The sequence below is a fragment of the Mustela erminea genome, chromosome 8 (genome assembly GCF_009829155.1).
Source record: "Mustela erminea isolate mMusErm1 chromosome 8, mMusErm1.Pri, whole genome shotgun sequence".
Lineage (NCBI taxonomy): Eukaryota > Metazoa > Chordata > Mammalia > Carnivora > Mustelidae > Mustela > Mustela erminea.
This window is the reverse complement of record NC_045621.1, coordinates 24,995,022-25,014,705: the sequence shown is the minus strand read 5'-3', so window position 1 is coordinate 25,014,705 and position 19,684 is coordinate 24,995,022. Positions and strand designations below refer to the sequence as shown.

The 19,684-nt window shown below is 38.2% G+C and overlaps 1 protein-coding gene across 1 annotated transcript in view; it reads left to right on the top strand.

Moving 5' to 3' along the window:
• BARD1 (BRCA1 associated RING domain 1) overlaps positions 1–19,684 on the top strand; it is a 75,929-nt gene that overhangs the window by 31,810 nt on the left and 24,435 nt on the right. The window contains exons 5-6 of the mRNA XM_032354739.1: positions 7,708–7,788; positions 9,511–9,683. Coding sequence (XP_032210630.1) covers positions 7,708–7,788; positions 9,511–9,683 — 254 coding nt within the window. The remainder of the gene's footprint in view (positions 1–7,707; positions 7,789–9,510; positions 9,684–19,684) is intronic.

The window sequence follows — 19,684 nt, the reverse complement described above, 5'->3', positions numbered from 1 at the left end:
AAAAAGGAGTTTCCCCAATGGTTAAGAGTTTTATTTTTTTATTTTATTTTATTTTTTTAAAGAGTTTACTTATTGATTTGTGGGAGACCGAGATAGTGAGAGACAGTAGGAGCGGGGAGAAGAGGGAGAAGCAGGCTCCCCACTGAGCAGGAGCCGGATGCGGGGACTGTCCATCCTAGGACCCTGGGATCATGACCTGAGCTGAAGGCAGACGCTTAATGGACTGAGCCACCCTGGCGCCCCTAGGGTTTTATTTTTATTTGTTTATTTGTCCTTGCTTTATATTCTAATAAATGGTGAATAAAGAATATTCTATCTCTGATACCAGGAGGAGGAATACAGCTAGTTTCTACGGACATGTCCTTTGAACAACTTGAATTTTCAGTTTGTCCCAGTTACACTTTAGTTCATTTTTTGCAAAGCATTAATTTAAAAAATCAGACTATATTTTTTGTCCTGCTTGTTTTATATTTAATATATATGCCCATAAGCTATTGTAATCTTAACTTTTTAATGCTATAAACGCTTCATTAGACATCAGTAGCTAGCATAATAATAATTTTTTCATTTTTCTGACTAATGCATAAGAATGTAGACTGCTTTAGTTTCTACATTTTGCTTTCTGGTAATTATTTTCAGACCACCAGGCAAGCTTCCGTTTTCATTGGTAGAGAATTTTTCTTTTAACCATAATATTAATATATCTTTACTAATGAAGATCTCTAGGAGCTAGGCCATGGTTTGACAGACTCTTTCTTAAAGGGGCAGAGTAAACATTTTCAGCTTCATGGGACATACGGGCTCTACAGTTATTCCTGTCTGCCCTGTCTGCCCGTAGTTCAGAAGCAGCCATAGACAATATGTATGTAAACCAATAAAATTTGACGTGTAAAATCGTGTGTCTGGCCTATAGGCCATAGTTTTCCTACCCTAGGCCTCAGCAATGGAAAAAAGACACAGAATTTTAAGACCGGGAGAAAAAAAGATGCTATCTTGTAAATTTTCTCCGTTGAAGGATTATTTATCTAGGAAGAGTATTGCCCGTGTTAAAATTACCCATTTGATTCTCTTGAATTTTAGCAAATACTGTTATTGTCATTCGTTGGCAGATTCTGATACAGTACTTTTAAGAAAAGCTAACGGACTTCTGTTGTTTTTAAGTTACTATTTAACAAAGATGCACTCTCTTAAAAATTTGTTAATGAGTTGAATGAAAACCCCCCACCCAGGTTGATTTTTTTTTTTTTAATTTTATTTATTTATTTATTTGACAGAGAGAGAGATCACAAGCAGGCAGAGAGGCAGGCAGAGAGAGAGAGGAGGAAGCAAGAGAGCCCGATGTAGGACTCGATCCCAGGACCCTGGGATCATGACCCGAGCCGAAGGCAGAGGCATTAACCCACTGAGCCACCCAGGTGCCCCCAGGTTGATTTTGATAGAACAAATACTTGGGAAAAATCCCAGTGGATTTATCAGGATATTTATCTTTTTATAAATAGTATTCATTTCACTTTCTGCCCTAGTTTCTCACTTGCAGGCAAGAATGAATGATCTGTGTGTCCTAGAAAACCACATACTGTGAGTCTGCTATCTCGATTCATGTTTTGTGCCCACCTACTTTAGGAAAAGATTTGAGGGGGCTCTGAAGTTCAGATAGTAAAAATGGAACAAGGAGCAGGGGAAGAGGAAAGATTTACTGTGGCTGAATGGAATGTAGATCTGATGACCTTTCAGACAGCCCAGCCAGATCAGCGGCAGTGCCAGGTTTTTGCTGTCAGAGGTAGATTTTTGTTGTTGATGATCTTCCCCAGAGTGTCTCGGTAGACTAGCCATTTCCATCGTTCCAGTCCGCTTCTACGAGTGCACTTGCTTGGTGTGTGTACTGAGGGTAGAGGACCCCTCCCCCCAGCAGTTATATTGGGCTAGTTGTCCAAGCTAGTTAGCTTCTCCTCTGCAGGTACGGCTTTACAGAATCATCTCTGATCTTGCTAACATCATTGATAAAAGTTCTTCAGTACCTTGCCACGCACCTGTCTCTTGGCATCTTTCTTGGGTGTAACCTTTCCACAGCTACTACCTTAGTGGAAGTTACTTATCTTTCTTGCCCTGACCTCATGTTTCCTGTTGCTGTCATAGCAAGTCACTACACATTTAGTGACTTAAAACAAAGCAAATTAACTTTTCTTTCTTCTTGTTCTTGTTCTTTCTTCTTTCTTCTCCCTTCTTCACCCTTCTTCTTCTTCTTCCTTCTTCAACAGTTCTGTAGATTAGAAGGCCAGTATGGGTCTCACTGGACTAAAATCAATTTGTCAACTGGTTACATTCTAGAGGCTCTAAGAGAGAACCTGTTTCCTTGCTTATTTGGGATGTTGCACAGAACTGGATAGATCCTTGTGGTTGGAGGACTGAAATCCTGTTTCTTGCTGACTTTCTGCTGAGGGCCATTCTCTCTCTCTCACTTTCTCTCTCTCTTTTTTTTAAAGTAATCTCTACACCCAATATGGGGCCTTGAACTCACAACGCCGAGATCCAAGAGTCTGCATGCTCCACTGACTGAGCCAACCAGGTGCCCCCATTCTCTTGTTCTTTAGTTTGTGTCCCCTCCTTCTCCTGTCTTCAAAGCTTGCAACAGCAGATGCTTCTAAACAACTCCTATAGTTAGACTGGGGTGACCCGGACAGTGCAGCAGAATCTCCCCATCGAAGCTCATTACCCTAAAATATAGTAGAAACTGTAGCACATGGCAAAGTCCCTTTTGTATAACATATTCAAGTTCTGGGGGTTGGGACACAGACAGTTTTGCAGGGGTACGGGGGGGTGATTATTCTAACCATCACCACTGAAGTAGCTTCCTAATTTCTTGCCCTGCTTTCCTGTACACTTCCTGTATTCAGATCCCTATATGGAAGCCAGAATAAATTTTGACCTAAATTTTGATCCAAGTCAAAATTTGTCATTCTCTGTTCCTCTACCGTAACTTCTGGCCCACTGAAAGTCACATCCACAGTCCTTCCCATGGCCTACACAGCCCAGCGCATTCATCCTCCTCCAGGCTTCTGCTCAAATGTCAGAGGGACTTCCTAGCTTACCTAAAGTAGCAGCCCTGCTTGTTTTATATTTCTTCCTGTTATTTCCCGACATGATTATAGATCTCTTAGTCTCCTGCCTTTCTCTTTAGAATGAGAGCAAGAATTCTGTTTGTTCACTGTTCTGTCTTCAAGATCTCGAACATTGCCTGGAACATTACAGGTGAATTTGATGAATAAGTGAGCAAATTTTCTATGTCGTCATGATCTGAACCCCATTCCATTCTCTTGTCACACTGAACTTTAGTTTTATGAATTGTTCAGGTACGTTCATTAATGCTATTAATGTTCTTTTCTCTGACTCTTAAATTCTTTCCTTTACATGCTTCCTTTTTCCTTCCTGGCTCTTTGTACACAACCTTCAAAATCCAGTTTACATCCTACCTTTTTTAATAAGTCTCAGAATTCCCAGAATTAGTTTCTTCTCTATGGTGACATTATTTTGTTTGCATTTATATTCATTTAGCTTTATGCTTATGGCATGACTCAAATAGTGTGGTTACCTAGAGCATATTCTCATTTAAAATTTAACTTCAAAATACGAGTACTAACTGCATGTTTTAAAAATAAGAATAAAAGTATTTGTAGTAGAAAACTTCACTTCCATTTTGGCCCCTAGACACCCTATTACTGGCAAGCTCTTTTTCCTCCTTACCTTTCTTAAACTTGTGTGTCCTTCGTGAATTTCTTTATGTAAATATAAACGAATGCTTTCATATTAGGACAGAGGTTTTTGTATATTTTCATAGTTGCATTGCTTTTTATCAATTTTTTCTATGTTATTTTTAACTAGTCCCTTACTGATAGATGCCCATTTGTTTCTATTCTTCTGCTTTTATGAACAGTGCTGTGGTAAGCAATCTTTGTTTCATATGTGAGGGGGTGTATCTTTAGGATAAATTCCTGGAAGTGGACTTCTGGGCTAATGGAAGGCATCTATTACCTTATTTATCTTGATAACCTCTGTACTTGGCAATAGAAGGGTCTTAGTAAATATTCAGTCTGCCTAAATTCAGGCTACCTGAACGTAGACAGCTACTCTGTTGCCGGCAGATTCTGTTTGTATGATTACTTCTCAAATCCTTTTCCCTTAGAATCATGGATTTACAGATGAGCCATCTAATTTTTGGACATTCAGCAGTATTTGGATGCCAACCCCACAGAGGATTATTCTTGAATTCCTTATTTATACTTTCATTTTATTACACTGTGGAATTTCAAGCAGAATATTCATTAATAGGATGTCTGGGATGTTGTGCACATTCTCATTTAACCAGGACATAAGTGGAGATCCAGTCAGTTCTCTTTATTGCCTGTGTTTCTAGGTGTACTTGAATGTAAATGTCATCTATAGTTAAAATGCTACTGAGAACATTATGTCATAAATGTGAGATTTTATGAGAAAGTGTTCCACCTAAGTAGAAACTACAATAAACACTCATTATTTATTCTTCTGATTCCATTTTAAAAAACTTAGTATTTGGTATTTCTTTAGACATAGAGAAAATTTTGATTTGTTATTTTATTATGTCACCTTTCCTTAAAGATTTGTAGTTGCTGGAGTAAACATCCTCAGATTTCTAGCAGATTCTTAAAATGGTAATGATTACTCATAATTCATGCCACAGCATTGAATCTGTCATGGAATTGAAAAAAGTCTTGACCTTGACATGTCATGATACACTTTTGATGCAGACATAATGAATCATATTTTGAAGGCAACTTACAAGGCATGATACACTTAACAAAGGTGATGGGAATCTCCTGGGTAGAGAGAACATCTCTTGTGAGGAGTCTCCTTTAGGATTTGCCTTTGTAATTCATTGAATTTTAAGGCATTCATGTTGTGTATAAAGTCATGTTACTACATGTCCTTCATGCTACCTTCCTGAGAAAGTAGTAAAGGACTCACGCTAACTCGCAGCATATTTTCAAGATTTTAATTTCTAGAACATCTTTTAGATTCAGTATCCATTTCTCCCTCTGTCACCTACCACTTTTATAATACTGAACCTCCTTGATATCGGGAACTTAACCATCACGGACTAGGTTGTCAGAATCATCTGTGAAACTGTTTTATTCAGTAAAGTCTGAGAAGCCAGGGAAGTGTTTAATATATTTTAGAGCTTCATTCTAGATGACTAAAAACAATTTTTTAACAATATCTAGAAGTTTTAGATAGCTGATTAGTTCATTTATGTGGAAAAGCTTAACCATTTGGGGTAAGTTGTCATTATTATAATGTCGGGTACCATTTTTATCAAAATATTCTTAACTGTATTTTAGAAGAACTGGTCTTTATAATTAGAAAAATAGTGTGTGTGTGTGTGTGTGTGTGTGTGTGTCAGTGTGTGTGTGTGTTTGGAAAGTTAATTTATACTGCTGTAACATGTATGGATGTGTGAAGGATCTTTTTGAACAAAAGTTTAGCAATAAGAAAATTGATTGTGGTACACATCTCCCTTTATTTTCAGCCTCTTAGGTATTCCTTGAAAATACCAAACCCATTTAAAATTTCTTACAAGCATTAGGAAAAACTCCTTAGACGATTTTTTTTTTATTTTTCTTGCTGAGGTTTAAGAAAATCTCAATTATTCTTTTAAGTTGTGGGGAGTCTAAAAGTGAGTACTTATTATTCAGAAAATATTCTGTTAGCAAAGACAGTAATTTAAAGAAATCAGAAGCAGAAGTTAATTTATTTTCCAGAAACTCCATACTGGTTCAAGCTTACTCATTTGGTGTGGACTCTATCTATAATTTTCATAATTTTATTTATGTGCATGACCGTAAATTTACATAAAGTAGAACAATGAGATTATGACAGACTTTTAAGTACTAGGGAGGAGAAAGCAGGGTGGGTATAAATAACAAGCAGTTTGCATACTGGGTATGTGTTTCAGGGAAGTCTAGGGTTGGTTTGTTAACAGAAGACACTTTGATAGTATGACAAGGTGACATAAAAGAAAAAAGGCACTGTCTAGCAACCTTACAAGAGTCTTTAGATTGTCACTCTTTCTGTGTGACTGTTTCCCCGTGATTCTTCATCCCATAGTTGTGTTTATATTATTTTATGGACTTCTTTAGGTTAATAGGTTTTCGTGACTACTGTGTAGAGTTAGAATGAGGAAATCTTTTAGAGAGCTTATTGTGTTTTGTGTGTGTGTGTGTGTGTGTGTGTGTGGCCATGGATACTTTCATCTGATGGTTGGAAATGTATGAATGTATGTGGTTCTGGCAGTTCATCTGCCTCTACATTCATGGAATTGTTTCACTTGATCTTAGCCAAAAGGCCGAGAAATGATTCATGGGATTGTTTAAAAAAATTCAAGGGGCGCCTGGGTGGCTTGTCATTAAGCGTCTGCCTTTGTCTCAGGTCATGATCCTGGGGTTCCGGGATCAAGCCCCGCATTGGGCTCTCTGCTCCGCAGGGAGCCTGGTTCTCTCTCTATCATTCCCCCTGCGTGTGTTCCCTCTCTCGCTCTCTATCAAATAAATAAATAAAATTTTTTAAAAAATTCAAATTTGTATCTTGACAGACGTTCCTAGTTTTATTTGGAATTGACTTGAAGATAGAGTGAATGTTGCTAACTAAATGTTAACTTGTACTACAGGTATAGAATTTTACCCCTAAGATTCTGTGGGAAAATGTTTTTTTAACTGAAGCTAGGCAATTGATTTGAAACATATATAATGTTTATTTTTTAGATCCATTAAGTGTTTAGGGTCATTTTAAAAATTTAGGAACATAAAGATGTATGTTGCAAGTCTACTTTTTTTCAGTAGAAAACTAAGTAAGCTATCATCTTAAGATTTGCTGTGTTTGAGAGGTAGCCCAAAACAAGCAAATAAAGGTTACTATTTTTAGGAGATTTAATGATTTCTAGATAATCCAGCCAGTAGGGGAAAAACTCATTTCAGAAGAATATTGGGGCTGGGAGTGGGAGAAGAGAGATGTCCTTCTCCCTAAAACTCTTCATAAAACCAGTTGAACACAGCTTTGTCATAGGTGTAACTTTTGCCATATGTAACTTAGTCAGCCTTTTTCAGAGTAAGCTGTGTCAGAAGTATTTGGAGAAAATAAGCCATGCTTTTGCCTAGAAAAGTAAGAGCAAATAAAGTGAATATAAACTGAATTGATGTATTAAGGATAAATGGAGTAACTGTCAATAAGAAAACAATTTTTAACAGTTTTAGCTGAGTAACCTTCTTAGCCGTAATTTTGCTTTAAACAGTACTTGGAAATTACTTTAATGCATGCTCAAAAAGGATGTTTTTCACAAATGAAGTGATGACTTTAAATACTTCATTATCATCAGTTGATTTTTGGCTAGTGCCCTTTATTTGGTATTTTGAAATGACTTTTGATAAGGGTTGCTAATCGCAGGGATTTTGTACTTGATATTCAAGGTTGGACTGTATGACTTCATGACTGGTACCTCAGAATAGTTCATCCATATATTACTTCTTACTTATGATTCATGAGTAGTAGGCATTAGAGAAAAGATTTAATTTTGATTCTATCTTTAAGAAGACTGAATCTTCAAACCAAACCTGAATCTCAGTATCTTCTTTTCTTTTTTGATGATTTTAATTTCTTTTTGTTTTTTCATTGTTCTACTAGGGCGACATACCTTCTGTTGAGTACCTCTTACAAAATGGAAGTGACCCAAATGTTAAAGACCATGCTGGATGGACACCATTGGTAGTTTCCTATTTGTTTTATATTCTCATTTTGCTTGTGTTTTATTGTTACTATACTTAAAGTTATGTAGTTGTCTATATATTATCTTCTGCAATATACACTCCCTTTTTAATCTGAAGAACTTATATTTTCACCAAGTAAAGGAAAGTGATGATTTTTTCATCTAACTTTTCAATTGTGACAGGTAAGAAATTGGCTACCTTTTCACTGACTACCTTTAGATTTAGGAATTGAGTCACACTATATTGCTTAATGTAGCCAACATACAGAGGTGATTGCTATAACTGACACGAGGCTCCCTTTTGCCACTTTGCATGTCATTGGAACCAGATTTCTTCGAACAAAGAGACGTCAGAGGAACAGGGTATAGGATTGTATCACAAGGCAGTGATTCTTACTGAGAATCTGTTATAGCCTCATTTATACCTACCTAATTGCAAATATAGAGGGGTAGTAGAAAATCTTGGCTTACATTAAACATTTAAAAAAATCTTTCATTATTACTAAAGATGCAATGTGAAGTATAGTCTGGAAAAGAAATGGCACAAATTCATGGAAGCAAATGCTATTTGGGCTTGTTGTGGGCAATTTGAAGACAGCTGTAGTGATATCAGTAGAGGAGGTAAAAACTTACCCCATGACCTGGAATTTATCATAGAAATTGGGAGATTTTCATTAGGCCAGGTATCAAAAAGGCTCAAAGTTGTGTATAATAACTTCTCCCCAACTTTCTAAGCTGGGAGGGTTTAGTCTGGATCAAAGTCACTTTGTTATTTTTGACTCCACAGGCTAACTAACCTCTTCAGAGAAAGGTCAGATTTTTGTTTGTTAGTTTGTTTGGTTTTGGTTTTTGTTTTCTGAAGCCAGTAAGGCCAATTGTAGTGAAGTTTGATGAGTGATTTATTAGAGAACCCAATGTCTGATTTGGCTTCCTTTCTCCTAGAAATAGACCTTACAGACATTTCACGTGGTATTTCTTTTTATGAATTGAATAGATATACATAAAAAGCACAGTATGCTAGAGATTTATGGGAGGACAGCATTGTGGCTTCGTTAACAGTTCATTAGACATGAGGAAAGATTTGTACGTGAGGCATCTTGAACATTGCGTTGTTACCTGTTACATCATTCATTCTTTTTGAGTCCTTACCTGTTATTTCTGTATTGACACCAGCCATACAGTAATCTGTAGCTTCAGCAAATAGAGAAGATTGTCTTGTCCTGGATGTTCACTTTGTGGGGTGGTTCTATATATGTGTGGATGCCCCACTTAGCATATGGCTAAATACCTGATTTAGTGAATGCTATTTGGCCATGGAAAATTTCACTTTTTATGAATGATCTAGTTGTTAAATACTTTGAGTTTTTTGTTGTTTGTAATTTTTTACTGTCGAAGAGTTCAGGAACTAGAGTTGGTTTATACATATATAGAGTTGGTCAACTACATTTTCTTTAAAAAAGAAAAGTAGGTGACCAAAGGCTCAGATAAATAACCCCTTTTTCCATCAGTTGCATAGATCTTGATCATCATGTATCTGATCATTAAGATTATTAACAGGGCTTTACTCTGGGTCAACACTTACGGTCTGTATGAATTTTTAGGTAGGAACCAATTTACTGACTGAAGTTCACATTTACTTTTCTAAAGTGCAATTTTATTATGATACTAGACATCGTTCTTTCTCATCACCTTTCTCCCTTCTTTTCTTATTACTTAATTAGCATGAAGCCTGCAATCATGGGCACCTGAAGGTAGTGGAGTTGTTGCTTCAGCATAAGGCATTGGTGAACACCACTGGCTATCAGAATGACTCACCGCTTCATGATGCTGCCAAGAATGGACACTTGGATATAGTCAAGCTCTTACTTTCCTACGGAGCCTCCAGGAATGCTGTGTAAGTCGTTCAGCTTAAACACTGTTGTTCAGTTGACTTGTACTCCTGAGTCAAGACTGTGACGGAACACACCCTCGGAGACCCAGATGGGTGGCTCTCTTTCTTGCCTTTCACAATCGAGGTTAGACGTGACCATTATAGTCTCTATTTAAAATCAGCGTTCATGCCCTTTTCCTTTGGAATACTTACATTTTTGAGGAAGACTTGCTTCTTTACTTTAGAAATGATTGGCAAATTAATTTCGGAAGCTTTGATTTTTCTGCATAAATTCACTTAGTTATATTCTGTAGATTGAGTCATACTTATTAGTGAGAAAAGAATTAGAAGCACAGAAATAACTATTTTGTGTGCTTCCCAGTACTTTAGATTTGTTTTAAAAATTCTTTTTTTTTATGCTTTTTCTGCATATATAGTTAAAATATGTAAGAATTCAGATGTCGGGCCAGTGTTTTCAAGTTATTTCTTAGACTTTCCACATCAGTCAAATGAAGCTCGGGGTAAATTGTTTTGCAGTGTCAGGGCACAGAGATGCATTAGCGAATGCTGGCGGCTGCATTTTAAAATTGCTGTTGTCAAGAGTGTCACAAGCAATTGCCGTATATGGATTTTATATCTTTAATCTATAACTTGGTTCATGTCTCCCTATATATTATTTTACTCTTTTCAGTTAATGAGGGAGTTGAAATGGAAATAGAAGAACTGCCTCTTCATGTCCCCGTTCCTTATATAGGTTTGGAAAGAGCACACAAAAGTCACGCTTACTTTGATTACAGAGGCAAACAAGAATTATAGAATGCAGAGCTTTTAGGTTGTAATTTTTTTATAGCATAATTGAAAAACTAATAATGCAGGAGTACCTTGGTGCTGTTAATTTCAGAAAGTGGGTCTAATATCTTTATTTTCTATCACATATGGTGAGATTGTTGGGGCATACTCAAGGGGACCATTTTTCCATATTTTTATTTTTCTGGCTTGCATGTGTGTATGCGCACACACGTATCATCTGTCTATATATGTGTGTGTAGACACATGCACGTGGACCAATAGGTATGACCCTCCTGTGGGTATAGCCTGCCATTTGCTAAAGCAAATTGTTGTTTGGGTCAGGTGAAACTGAATAGTTTCCATCCTTGGGTTCTTAAATCAGCCATGACTACTTTAATGAATGGAGCACTGGTCAGGGCGTTAGGGAATTCAGCTTTTATTTGTGACTCCATTATTGACTTTATAGCTTCAGGCAGGTTAATTTCTGTGCCTTGGTGTCCTCACCTATAAAACATGTGTGATGCCTGCTGCCTTTCTATTTCTTCAGAGCATAGTGAGGATTAATGAGCCAAAACACAGGGCCTATCTGGTGGTTTGTACACCATGATTCTTCACTACACCGTGAAGCTTATTAATATACCAGGTGTGGGCATGAGACAGTGAGCCGAGTCTGCCTTCACAGGTGCCTCTCAGATGAATGTGTTGTTTTTAAATAGGCTTACCTAGTGAAGTGGCAGATTTAGGTATACCTGTAGTGAAACGCCATCCAGTAAGATCTTTCTGTAGCGATGGAAATGCTTTCTCTCTGTGCCGGGCGCTCAGTAGCCACTAGCCATCTGCTGCTGGTGAAGACTTGAGCTGTGGCTGTTGCTACTGAGAAACTAAATTTGAAAATGAACTTTAATGTAAATAGCCACATGGGCCAGGTGGCTACTGAATTGGATAGCTGGTTGATAAAGTTTAGGGTAGTGGGGGAAGAGGATTAATCTGGTGAGAGGTTGGGGATAACATCGGGTGGAGATTGGTGGGGCAGCTATAGTGCAAATAGAGCCGTAGAGTTCATCTGGGCTGTGAGAGTGTGTGGTAGCGGTTTCTAAATACCGTTATTCCTTCATTTCCAGACTGGTGGGCATCATTCTCTGGTATTGGCTGTGTTTTTCACCACTCTGTTTCATAGTACTTGTTCACCTGATTGGCTTTACCAGTTTACTAACTGGTTTCCTCCTTTTCAGATTATTTCTCTTTGTTCATTCCCCACACCGCAACCCAAGAACTTTTAAAAAGATATCTGGCCAGATCACTTACTTGCTTAAAACCCTTCACTGGCACCTCTTAAAGTTTTTAAAGTAAACTTCAACACGTGGTTCCCAAGGCCCTGGGCAGTGAGGCACCACCGGCTTCTCCAGCCTCCTCTTGCTGCTCTTGCAGCCATCCCCCTGGGCCTCCAGCAGTTTTTATTCCAGTCTTTCTAAATCATGCCTGCTCTCCTGGTCCTGCCAAGTGCCTAACATAGTCGTACCCACATTCGTTTGTAGTGGAAATGAGTTAAGTGTTTGAATGCGTGAAAAGATGGTGTATGTTTTCCTCCCTTTGGAAAAAGGGTCAGGTCTGACAGCACCAAGAATTGCCTCCTTCTGCTCCCTGATCACTGTAAGTGCGGAGTGAAAGTCTGAAACCACGTTCCCATAAGCTGCTCCTTTTCCGGGGTGGTAGCACTGCTTCATGGCAGATGTTAGAGTAAATGACGTGTGCTCCCTGGGCAGAGTCCTTAGTCTCTTGTCCATTGGGCAGCCGTAGTATGTTACCTGCCGTGGGCTCATGGCTTCCCATTTCTGTTGCCTTGACATTTTTAAGATCTGTTTTTCTTGCTGCCAGGGTTCTGTATATTGTCCTTTTAAGTACTGACAAGTGACAATAGATGGAATTCATTTCTTGACTTTCTCCGTTTAAGAGTAGAGCCTGGGGAGGAGGCCAGGGCACTATATGGACTTCTTACTACTTTTTTTCTTTATTTCTTCCTTTTTTTTTTGCCTAAAGCTCTTGTTCATTTTAAGCCATTAATATCTCTGACTCTAGAATCTGAGTTGGCAAGCATATTACTTTAATTTTCTCTGCTTATACTTCTATTTCTGTATATGTCTCTTACTCTTAATGGAACTCTTCTCTCAATAACCAGGACTAGACTCCTCCTATCCCTGAAAGAAGGAGGAAGGGTTGGAACGGGAAAGGGTGAAAGCTGGTCTTCTGTCCTTCCCTCTTGATGGCTTGGTACTTTGACTAATCAAAGTTGTAGGTGGGTAGAGTTTCTGTTCCTTCTTCTGAGTTTCCAAGGGAAAATCTTCAGCTCTGTAACAGACATTTTTGTAGTCGTCTTCATTCTTTCGAGGTTGAAGGAGTTTTCTTACTTGGATGCCTTCATTTCCTGGGTCTTCAGTGACATCCTGTTAGGTGTTCTCAGACTCTCCCCACTGCTCCTTGACTTCCTCAACCCCCGCTCTTGGATCTGCTCCTTGTTTTCTAGTGACGTGAACAGACAGAGCAGTGATTACAGAGCCCTGTGACATATGCCTTCCTAGGTCAGTGCACAAGAGTCTGTGAAAATCTAGATTAGGGGCTTTACATGTGACTAGAGGCATTCGTAAAAGGCTTTCTAGAGGAAGGAGGACTTCCACTGACTTTTGAAGACAAGGAATAGGAGGGTAGGCTTTTCAGAAGGAGTTGGTGGGTATTGAGGTACACGGTAGCCAAGGCCATTTGTCCATTCAGTTCTAGGATCTTTGGTTAGTGACAGTAAGACTGGTGTGAAAGTGAGGAGGATGGCCCCTTGAGGCTGCAGAAGGTGGCAGAGGCAGAGAGATCCCGTGTGCCAGACTGTTCAGATTTTACATTGAAAAGTTCATCCTGCACAGGAGCTGGGAGCTCAGCGGGGAGGCGTGTCCACTAACCCGGGGAGGGGAGTCTGAACTGAAGTGGTGGTGGGGACAGTGGTGGCTGAGGGAGGGAGTTTACTCTTTTTATCAGCTGCTTCCTACACGTGAAGTCTGATACACGGTGTTAAGAAATATCTTATTAGGGTTGTGATTGAAATTGAGTAAGGGTATGGATTATAGTCGATTTAATAAACTTCACTTAGTATTTATAGAGATTTTCTAGGTATTTGATTCTTTTGTTGCTCTGGTGAACTGGCTGTTCTGTTAATAAATAGAGCTTGTTATTTCTGACATACAGGAAAGCTAGCTAACACCTAATTCTAAGGGTTGGATTATCATTTATTAATTTCTTACTGCATTTGTCTGGGTTTCTAGGATATTATAAAATAATGTGATAGTTGGCATAGTTCTCTTTTCATTTTTTAAGAAATACTGAATGTAGGTTTACAGTTAGCATTACAATCAATATTAAAAATAAAGATCTTCTAGTTATTTTACTATTTTTTAACAAGACTATATTTTATTGCATGAATTTTCACTTAAACTGAGATAATCTCAGACCTTTTGCTTGTTGATGTCATTAATACATTTTAAAATGTTAAACCGTGTTGTATTCCTGTGATAAGCTTGACTTAATATAGTGTGGTTATTCTTTATTTATTTTCTTTCTTTCTTTATTTTTAAAGATATTTAATATTTATTTGACAGAGAGGGAGAGACAGCGAGAGAGGGAGCACAAACAGGGCACATACCCTCCCCAATGTCCATAATCCCACCCCCTTCTCCCAAACCCCCTCCCCCCAGCAACCCTCAGTTTGTTTTGTGAGATTAAGAGTCACTTATGGTTTGTCTCCCTCCCAATCCCATCTTGTTTCATTTATTCTTCTCCTACCCCCTTAAGCCCCCATGTTGCATCACCACTTCCTCATATCAGGGAGATCATATGATAGTTGTCTTTCTCTGCTTGACTTATTTCGCTAAGCATGATACGCTCTAGTTCCATCCATGTTGTCGCAAATGGCAAGATTTCATTTCTTTTGATGGCTGCATAGTATTCCATTGTGTATATATACCACATCTTCTTGATCCATTCATCTGTTGATGGACATCTAGGTTCTTTCCATAGTTTGGCTATTGTGGACATTGCTGCTATAAACATTCGGGCGCACGTGCCCCTTTGGATCGCTACGTTTGTATCTTTAGGGTAAATACCCAGTAGTGCAATTGCTGGGTCATAGGACGGTTCTATTTTCAACATTTTGAGGAACCTCCATGCTGTTTTCCAGAGTGGCTGCACCAGCTTGCATTCCCACCAACAGTGTAGGAGGGTTCCCCTTTCTCTGCATCCTCGCCAGCATCTGTCATTTCCTGACTTGTTGATTTTAGCCATTCTGACTGGTGTGAGGTGATATCTCATTGTGGTTTTGATTTGTATTTCCCTGATGCCGAGTGATAGGGAGCACTTTTTCATGTGTCTGTTGGCCATCTGGATGTCTTCTTTGCATTGATTTTGTATCCTGTGACCTTAATTTATTTATCAGTAGTTGTCCAGTTGTTGGCATATAATTTTTCATAATGTTCTCTTACAATCCTTTATTTTTTTGGTGTCATTTGTTATTTCTTGTCTTTCATTTGTGATTGTGTTTTTTTGAGCCCTATATTCTCTTTGTTCCGTTTTTCTAATGAGTCGGGCTATAGGTTTATCACCTTTGTTGATCTTTTCAAAGAACCATCTCCTGGTTTCATTGACCTGTTCTTTTTTTTAGTTTCTGTATAGATTATTTCTGCTCTAATCTTTATGATTTCTTTCCTTCTGCTGGTTTGAATTTTATATATTCTTTTTCTAGCTCCTTTAAGTGTAAGGTTAGGTTTTGTATCTGAGATTTTTCTTGCTTCTTGCTTCTTGCTTTCTTGCTTCTTCTTTTCTAGTCCTATATAGCTGTCAGCTTCCCTCTTAGAACTGCTTTTGCTGCATCTGAAAGGTGTTGGACCATTGTGTTTTCATTGTCATTTGTCTCCATGTACTTTTTGATTTCTTACCTGATATCTTGGTTGATTTGGTCATTATTTAGTAGCATTTGATTTAACTTCCTTGTATTTCTGCTTAATTTTTTTCACATGTTTGATTTCTAGTTTCATTTTGTTACAGTCAGAAAAGATGCATGGTATGACATTGATATTTTGGAATTTGTTGAGACTTGTGACCTATGTGACCTATTCCGGCAATGTTCCTTGTGCATTTGAAAGGAATGTGTATTCTGTTTTAGGATGAATGTTCTGAATATATCTGTTAAATCTATGTGGTCCAGTGTGTCATTCACGGTTTTCTTGTTAATTTTCTGCTTCAGTCATGTGTCCATTTACGTAAGTGGGTGTTAAAATCCCTAGTATTGTATCACTATATTGATTAGTTCCTTTATGTTTGTTACTGTTTTATGTATTTGGATACCTCCATGTTGGATGCATCAATATTTACAATCACTTTATCTTCTTGTTGCATTGCCCCCTTAATGATTATATGGTGTTATCTCTTGTTACAATCTTTGTTTCAAAGTCAATTTGGTCTGATACAAGTATTGCTGCCCTGGCGTTCTTTTGACATGCACTGGCATGATAAATGTTTCTGTCTCCCCTTGCTTTCAATCTGCATTTGTCTTTAGGTTTGAAAGGAGTCTCTCATAGGCAGCATATGGATGGGTCTTGTTTTTTTAAACCATTCCAGTCACCCATTCCATCTTTTGATTGGAGACTTTAGTCTTTTTGCATTCTAATTATTGATAGGTACGTATTTATTATTGCTGTTTTGTTAACCTGTCTTGTGGTTGTTTTTGTAGTTCTTCTCTGAACCTTTCTTCTCTTGCTTTCTTCTCTCATGGTTTTCTTTAGTGATACACTTGAATTCCTTTCTTTTTATTTTGTATTTCTATTACTGATTTTTTATTTGTGGGTACCAGTAGGTTGTGTGTAATACTTTCTGTATATAGTAGTCTGCATAAAGTTGATGGTCATTTCAGTTTGAATCCTTCTCCCCCCCCCCCCCCCATTCCCATTTTAGGAATATGATGTTATACTTTATATTACTTTATTTTCTAATTCCCTTGATTGATTTATTTTTAGTGCTTTTGTTCTTCCTACTTTTCTTACCCTTACTTGTGGTCTTGTCTTGACACTGAGAGAGTTCCCTTTAACAGTCTTATAAGGCTGGTTTAATGGTTATGAACTTGTCCTTTAGCTTTTGTTTGTCTAGGAATCTCTCCTTTTCTCTCCTTCTATTCTGAATAATAGCCTTGCTGGATGGAGTATTCTTGGCTTCAGAGTTTTTCCTTTCAGCACTTTGAATTTATCATGCCATTCTTTCTGGACTGCAAAGTTTCTGCTGAAAAATCCACTACAGACATATGGGGTTTTCCCTTGTATGTAACTATCTTCTTTTCTCTTGCTGCTTTTCAAACTCTCTCTTTATCACTTTTTGCCATTTTACTTTATTTAAAAGATTTTATTTATTTATTTATTGAGAGAGTGCATGATCATGCAAGCAGGGGGAGGGGCAGAGGAAGAGGGAGAGAGAGAATCTCATGCAGACCCCACGCTAAGTGCTGAACTCAACTAGGGGCTTGATCACACAGCCCTGAAATGATGACCTGAGCTGAAATCAAGAGTTGGCTGAGTAACTAATTAAACTACCCAGGTACCCCCCCCCCCTTTTTTTTTTGCCCTTTTAATTACTAAGTGTCTTGGTGTGCAGTTTCTTGGTTTGACGTTGTTGGAGGAATATTTGTGCCCACTGGATGGATCTGGATATCTGTTTCCTTCACCACATTAAGGAAGTTTTCAGTGATTATTTCTTGAAGTAAATTTTCTGCCTCTTTTTTTTCTCTTTTTCTTCTGGTGTATCTATACAAATGTTATTACACTTGATGGACATTGCATTTCCTTAGTCTATTTTAGTTTTGCCCAATTTTTTCCTCTCACCTGCTCAGCTGGATTACTTCCCATTACTCTGACCTCCCAGTTTCTAATTCATTCTTCTGCTTCCTCTAACTTGCTGTTTATTTCACCTAGTGTATTTTTAATTTCATTTATTATATTCTTCATCTCTGATTGGTTCTTTTTTATCTTTTAATTAAGGGTCTCACTGATGTCCTCCACTCTTTTTTCAAGTCCAGTGAGTATCTTTATGATCATTACTTTAAATTCTCTATCAGGCATACTACTTATATCAGTTTTTGTTACGTCTTTTGTGTGGTTTTGTCCCGTTTTTCATTTGGGACATATTTCTGTGTATCCTCATTTTGTCTGACTTTCTGTGTCTGTCTGTGTGTGTTAGGGAAGTCAGCTGTGTCTCCTACTCTTGAAAGTAGTGGCCTTGTGAAGAAGAGGTCCTATAGTGCCCTGCACTGCAGTGTTCCCTGTTCCCCAGAACCTGGCCCTTCTGGAGTGTCTCCTATGTATGTAGCATGAACCCTGATGTTGTTTCCTGGCTACTTTTCCCTTCAAATCTAGTCATCTGTAGTGCAGTTGTGGGCACTGTTGGGTCCCTACCTAGGGTGAGGTACGTAGTTTTAATAGGGTGTATGGTAGTCCATGGGGGCTCTCCACCACTCCTCAGACCAAGGCCCTGCAGTGAGTGCGGGTAGGGAGATGTGGTGTTGGCAAGGCTTGCACAGGTCTTCTGGAGGGGCTGGGATTGAGAAAAGATGGGCTCCAGGGGGCGGGACTTCTTATAAACAAGTTAGTGAATGTTGGCATTGTGCTGTTTCCCCTACGTGGCTGGCAGTTTGTTTGTGCCTGGTGGCAGGGGAGAAAAATGACTCCTTTGTTCCTGGTGCAGTCTCCCTGTGAAACTCCCTCCACTCTGAGATGAGTAAATAATTCTTGGTATCCCCCAGATGGTTCCCCCCCTCAATGGTTTTTAAAATGGTGCTTCTATGCTTTATCTCCCCTGGCTGTTCATTATGTTTCTTTAAGGGTGGGAACTCTACTTCTAATGCCCTTTGTGCTCTCCCAGACCCCAGTTGGCTGATTTTTAAAATTTTAGGCTTTAACTCCCTCTTGTTATAAGATCTCACTTTCAGAATCAAATGTTATGGGGAATTGTCTTCCCTGTGTGAGCTCCCTGGTGACAGTCTTGTTTTTTCTCCCTCCTCTATGCCCATGGCTTCTTCCAGGGATGCGATGGTCTGATTAGCCTCCCACCCAGTCTCTGTTCTTCTTAACCCCTTTTCTGTCTTTCATTGTGGGGTTTGTTCTGCCAGTCTTTGGGTTGTTTTCTGGGTTATTTACACTGACAGGAGTGTTACCTAGTTGTATCCATGAGACAAGGTGATTGATCTTAGAATCCTTTTACTTCACCATCTTCCCAGTCTCCCACTCCACTTCCTTAAAGATAATCAAGGATGCTTTCTACCTTTTCTGGTTACTCGAACATGAATGGAGTACCTTTCAGAAATAAACTGTCCCTCCATTTGGCACACCACTGTCAGTTTTATAATTTGCGTAGTATATAATATTTGGAGATTTCACCAGTTTTGTTATTAGTAGTTATCACTCTCAAGTAGTAATATATTAATAGTAGAATACAGGTTTAAAGAGAAGATGGATTTTTTGTTATCTCATTAAATTTGTCTTTAAACAGTCCCCGTAAACTATTTTGCAGTTTTATCTAAGGCTATGATTTTTTTTTTACTTGAATCTTTTTTTTTTTTTTTTAAACATATAATGCCCCAGGGCTACAGGTCTATGAATCATCAGGCTCACATATTTCACAGCACTCACCATTAAGGCTATGATTTTTAAGAGAAGACCCATGAAGATCATCTTACTGATTCTTAACACAGGGCACACCAGTGAGACAGAATGTTTGAGGAAATTACTGTCTTTATTATATTTCTCATATGTATAGCAGAGTATCTCAAATCTATAAAGCTTTGGGTCTGCCTCTGTATATTTTAGTCAAATGTTGTGATAGCTCTTGAGTACTGAATGCCAAAAAAATACTGTCTTTGTTTCCATATACTTGAGGACCCTGTAAGCTAAAGGAGGCATATAAACCTATCTTGAGTCCATTGATTTTCATTGCACTACAGACATAAGGAAGTCATGGCTAATGTAGTTTCTCTTGAAAGCATGTTTGATGGAAGACGTATGTCCTTATACCAAATATAGATTATATATATATATGTATATATATTATACTAAATATAGAAAAAATATATATATATTTTAAGTAATCTCTACACCCAGTGTGAGGCTTGCAGTCAAGACCTCAAGATCGAGAGTCACATGCATTACTGACCAAGCCAGTCA